Genomic DNA, 5,867 nt, shown 5'->3' with positions numbered 1-5,867 from the left:
TGACTTAGATGAAGATCAGAACACATTTTATGACCAATTTATGCAGAAATCCAGGTATTTCAAAGGGTTCACATACTTTTTCTTGCAACTGTATGTACCCAGTTCACCTCCCGGGCCCTGCCGTGGTGCCCTTGAGCAACCCCCCTAACCCCCCCCCCACTTCCCATACTCCCCATTGCTCCCCAGGCGCTGCACAATAGCTGCCCACTGCTCCTAGTACTAGGATGGGTTAAATGCAGAGACTGAATTTCACTGTGTGCTGTGTGCATGTATACTGTATGTGACAATTAAAGAGGGTTTCATCCCTCAGATTCTATCCATCTATCTACCCAACTTTTCTTCTCTGTGCCCTTCTGCATTAGAAAGTGATTGATGTTGCTGCTATTTAGTAAAAAGAATACTAAAATTATAGAAAGTACTGTAAAATCATGATCTTATTTGTGTGTTGTGGATGTTAAATCAGAAAAACTGTTCATAACGTCATCCGTGCAAATGCATTTCAATGGGTCCTGTAAAAGATCAGTTTTGGAGATTTTTAACAAATAGAGAAATTAAACTGCAAAACATTAAAGTGAAAGAATTCCTAGAATGTTTGCCTCGCGGTTGCATGACCCCACCAGCTTGTCAAGTTGTTCTTACTTCTTCATTTATCATATTATATTATTTGTGTCTAAATCTAGCATGTTAAGGTAAAACATAATGTTACTTACCACCCACCAGTAGTATACATCAGAGGGCAGCTGGATGTTGTCTCGGGTCCACACAGGTGAGATGTCTGGGTCGTAGTTCTCATCGAACCAATCAGAAACCCCAGGGTCTCCGACACAGTGCGAGCAGGCGCACGTCTTCTGCTGCGAGGTGTCAGGTGTTGACAGCCTGTGTGCGCCCGTGTAGCTGGGCACTAGCTTCACCCGCCTCGACTCCTCCCACCCGGGGGGCTCCAGGTAGTTGAGACCGACACCCCCACGGAGTGAGACGGAGAAGAATAGCGAGGTGAGGAAGATGAGGACCAAGGAGCCAAGGAGAACCCAGACCCTGCGGGAGCATCTCCCCCTGCCTCCCTTCTCCGCCCCACCTCCTCCCAGAGTACTATCTCCACCTCCTGTGGCTGCGGGCGTTCCCCCGCTCAGCCAGGGCCTGAGCTCCGAGAGTCTGGGAGCTCCCCTGGATGGGCCAGTGCTCCAGGACCCCCAGCCCCAGCGCCTGTCCCGGTGCAGGGTGGAGGATGGGATGCGGCCCCCCCATGGCCATGCCCCCACCCCTAGGCCTGCCACTGTCCCCAGTCCACCACCACCTGCTGCGCTGTCGCCTCCACGCAACGACCACCAGGCTAGGTCAGCGCGATCAGCACGACCCCTGACTTACACTTCGCACTACAAAGTCACACACACTCTGACGGAGGGCGATGTGTCAGTCGATTTGTCTCACAGTCAAGCTGTGCACTCAGCAACGCTCCTACACTTCCTCCCCGTCTCCCACAGGATTCTCTCCCTCTCTCTTCACAGCTTGCCTCTTGCACAGAAATGCCTCGACAAACACACACAGCCGTAGCCCGACTGCTTCCCTTGCTCTCAATGAGAGGAGAAGTCTCCTTGAGCTTCTATTCTATGTTAATTCCCTCTGTCTTTACTTCCTAACTTCTCTTGTTCCCGCTTTCTTTACATCCACCTCTCTCTTTTCCCTCCTTAATCTTGGGATTAGTCCATCTTTAGTGAAATCCAGTGCACGGTGTGGACGGATGCAGCAGGTCCCTCTCGTTTGTTCTGCCATCTGTGTGAATGTTGAGCTCGGCTCCGGCGCTTTCTCTCTTTTTCCGTCTCACTCGTTGCAATGAAGCGACGTAGCCAAAGAAAAGCTGGCAGCCTAGTTGAGAGCAGCGTAGAGAGGGAGGGAAGATGGGAGGAGGAGCAGGAGAAGGGAGGAGGTCGGGCCTGAAGGGTGTTCCATCACGTCTTTAGCCATGCTAGACCAAAAAGATACCCATCTTCCTCTCTTTTCACCTCCGCTGCTCAGTGCCTCTGTTATCTGCCGCTTTCTCTGTATTCTCTTTGCTCTTTGCCTTAGAGTTTTGCTTTTCTCTCGAGGTTCATTTCACCTAGTTTATCTACGTATCAAGGTCTCTCGTCTTCTGTTTGAACCCTCCCTTTTCACAAAGAGCTTCTTTGTGAAACACTCCTCTGATGACGTTCTTCTTCTCACTTCCCTCAGACAAAGTTTTTTAAAGTTTGGATAAAAATGTTAAGCATCGTAAAGAGATGAAAAAAAACTCTGCTACTGCTTAGCATTCAATGCCATCTTCTTCTAGATGTCACTTCTATGAGAGGTTCTGCCAAGCCTGGCTGTGATAGTATCAAGAAATCACGAAAAACCACTTTTTACTCTTCTCTGTACCCATAGAGATGAAAAAACAATCAAACTCAAAGCTTAAAGTCAAATAGAACGTTCGGAGGAGTAATCAAAGCAAGACAAGCAGAGTGTCTGATGTCCCTCCAACGGAAAGTTTTCTATCACGATGGTTTATCCAGGGATGAAGCTGCACCAAGGGAAGGCGAAAGTGGTGGAAGTAGTGATGTGCAGAGGCTGCGAAAAAAAAAGAAGACAAAACCAATCAGCCCAAAATCTAATTTTCTCTACAGCTGGCTTTGCGAGGGCGACCGGATGAAAGGAGGGGGAAGCCTCTGTCCTGCATTGCAGTGTTTGTGTGTGTGTGTGTGTGTGACTTAATGTGTGTATGGTGTTAAGCTAGGGAAGCGCACCGTCTGCCAGTTGCACAAATTGTATTGTGTTCTACAGCTGTGCCGGTGTGTGTGTGTTTGGCTGGAAGCGTACATTTCATGAGGCTGATGAGATTGAGGTGACTCCTGCTTAGCTCTAACCTGCTAAACTGTAATCCCAGGGTAAAACCCCTGCGGTGCTCACTTTCTGCCAGCTGTGTGCCCTGCACATGTTCATGTGATGCCAAAAAAACACCTGCTTAACTCACCTGCTGACAAACACTGCTGTCGTTCTGCTGCAATTACATTTGATGTGTGCTCGTTCCTCTGAAACCTGGACTCCTAAGGCACAAAGCAATCCTCCGAGCAAAGTAATGAAGTTTTCTAAATCATCTTGTAATTTCGTACCAGGTTGTGGTACTCTGGCCTGAAGTCTGGATTCCTGTTCTGCAGAAAACCTGAGGGACAGAAAAAGAAAGCAATACAAAAAGTGTTAGTGTTTTTTAGCCATCAGGCTGCATGTAGCGAAAGGTTGTGTTGTTCAAATGGCCCATCCTTGTGAACTTTAACCATTTAACTGAGACAATGGTGACAATGGATCATAAAGCAGTCTGCCAAACGCCTTTAAACATCAAAAGAAAAGAAAAGAAATAGAAATCTAGCCCGGTACTTTCCCTCCATTTCCTGTCCCCAAGCTCTAACAAATGTCCACAAATCAAATGAACTTCTTGGTTTAGCTATTGTGCAGCAAAGACTGCAAGACAGACAAGGTAAACAATGTTCTTCTTCCCATGGGAGTCTCCGGGTTCCATTATTAGCCAATGCAGCCTGACTTTGTGTCGCATTCCTCCAAAAGTTGGTACTGTTTCAACCTTTAGCTGTAGGGTTTTTAATTGCCATCCCCTGCCGTCCCGACCGCAGCAACCTAAACACACTGCAGGCGATCAAATGAAATGGACTACTAGCGTTTTCTTCGCAACGCCTGATTTGGTGTGAATCCAAACTAAGCCTCATTGACCATATTGACATTTTTAATCCTCCTCTCCTTTTCCACCTTGATCCTCTTCCTCTCTTATTTTTTTCATTCTCATATTCTCTCCCCTAACCAGAATTACCTCTTTTTCAGTTTGTATCTGTCTCCAGCAGCCCTCGTTCTGCAGTTTCATTGCATGCTCTCTCTCACAAACTGTGCATGTAACTGGGCCAGTACTCGACCCCCTGTAGTTTGTGCATAAGCCTGGGAGAGGTCTTGACGACAAAGCTTCAGATGTTGAACTCTGTACACAAGTATTTAGAACAATAACAAACACACAATTCTAATAGTACTTTTCGTTGCTCTCGTCAGCTTTTAATACAATTATTTCTCATGTAGTACAAGAAAAGCTTATATCTTATTAGATAAAGACGTTTTATTTCTTGTTATATTGAAAAAACCTTAACTTTTTTTTCATTCATATAGTGTTTTCGATCCCTTTGCCAAAAGGAAAAGCAAGGTTTTGCTAATCTTAGCCCTCAATTTCTTAACAAATTGATTACTAATACAGCTTAATGGTAAAATAAGAGTTTTATTTCAGAAGCTATAAGACTTGTGAACAGTCAAAGTGGTAACTTCACCTTTAGAATGAATAATGCATTCGAGCTTTTACAATTTGAACTGTGTTATATATTGTGTAAATGAATCATTCTTTTAAAATTTCTGCCTGGACTCTTGCTTGTCTTGAATTGCCCGTTGAGAGAAAGTATTTTATATTGCATTTCTGAATGTCTTTGACTGTGTCCATCACAAGGGGCAAGGGCAAACACGATCAAACTTTGTTTCTGGCCTGTTTGTGTGTCTGCTGCTTACTACTTAAGACATTTCTAAATGTCACTGTACTGAATTGGAAATGTTGAAGTAGAGTGACAGGATACATATTGAAGGAGTCGGGGCAGAATACTAAGCAATGACACGGACCTCACATACAAACTGCTCTCAGAACTGAAAGCTGCTGTTTATTCTTGCAGATGACCATTCCTCTTTGGGGCACATTGGCTGAGCCCACTACAGTTGGCATCAGGTTGCACAATTTTGCATCTGAGCAAGGTGTTAATTGCTAATACAGATATAAATTAGCTGAAGATAATCTAATGGATGGCAGGTGATGAACTGGTGTTAAGTGTTTTCTTCTGCTGAACTTGGAATATTAGTTGAAGGAAAAAAAAGGGGACGTATCATGCAAAATGCACTTTGTGATGTCTTTTATACATAAATATGTGTCCCCGGTGCGTCAGGGAACTCACTCAACATCAGAAAATAAAACCCTTTCTCTTTGCCTCCGTACCCAAATCTTTTAAAAACGGGGGTACAACGAGCAGATACAGATTTGCTGCCGATATGACGTAATATCGGCAGCAGACCCACAGAAAGTTGCCATCAGAAACAATGCCTGACGTGTTTTGGACGTAATCTCGTCTTTGTTTACATTAGCAAGCCTCGCTAACACTCAGAGCTAACCTATACTGTAGAGCACATGTGTTTAAAAAGCAGGAAATGAAAAAAAGAACTCACCTTGTGATAAACCCGCAAGAGAAAAAGCATTTGAGCTCCATACAGTTTCAGAAATAATCTTTGATGTGGTTTAGAACAGGATGGCATTTTATCACAGCAGAATTTAACTTTATCTCCAGTAGAATTCTGATCAGGCATTAGCTCCGCCTCCTCTTTTTTTTTTTCAAGCTAAGGACCCAAAATCCGCGTTTCTCTAACAGGGCTGCAAAAGAGGGATATGAGCAGTATGAGGCATGGCTACAATGGGTGAACTGTTTGGTATTTTAAGCAAAAAACTTGGCCCTACAATATATTTTCCAATATAGCATAATAGGTCCACTTTAACTTTCAACTCCAAACATTCTCCTCATACTGTTTAAGCTTTCAGGCCTTTGTATTGAAATCAAGCAGCTTAACTTTAATACAAGGAAAAACTGTTGGTAAGAGATATGACAGATTTGTCCAAAGCACAAATGTGCTCATTTTAAGTTTTTGAAATATCTCTCAAACCCTTTCATTTTGGTTATTAAAATGTCCTAATACTTGAACAGAAAAGTATTTGCGTACCGGGAAAATAAGAGAAAATAAATAGGATAGAGAGTAATCAGGAGAATGGAATTTAAAAT

The 5,867-nt window shown here is 44.0% G+C and overlaps 1 protein-coding gene across 1 annotated transcript; it reads right to left on the bottom strand.

The window, feature by feature from the left end:
* Positions 1-710: 710 nt before the first annotated feature.
* On the bottom strand, positions 711-3,172 carry LOC104959880 (uncharacterized; the record flags this gene model as incomplete). Its single annotated transcript, XM_010787792.1, has 2 exons — positions 711-1,361; positions 3,123-3,172. Coding segments are annotated over 2 exons (701 nt in total), but the record flags the coding sequence as incomplete, so codon positions are not given.
* Between the last annotated feature and the right edge of the window lie 2,695 nt (positions 3,173-5,867).

The sequence above is a fragment of the Notothenia coriiceps genome, unplaced genomic scaffold (assembly GCF_000735185.1).
Source record: "Notothenia coriiceps isolate Sejong01 unplaced genomic scaffold, NC01 NC01_scaffold00031212, whole genome shotgun sequence".
Taxonomy (NCBI): Eukaryota; Metazoa; Chordata; class Actinopteri; order Perciformes; family Nototheniidae; genus Notothenia; species Notothenia coriiceps.
Note: the sequence above shows the minus strand (reverse complement) of the source record. Positions and strands in the feature narration are given on the sequence as shown.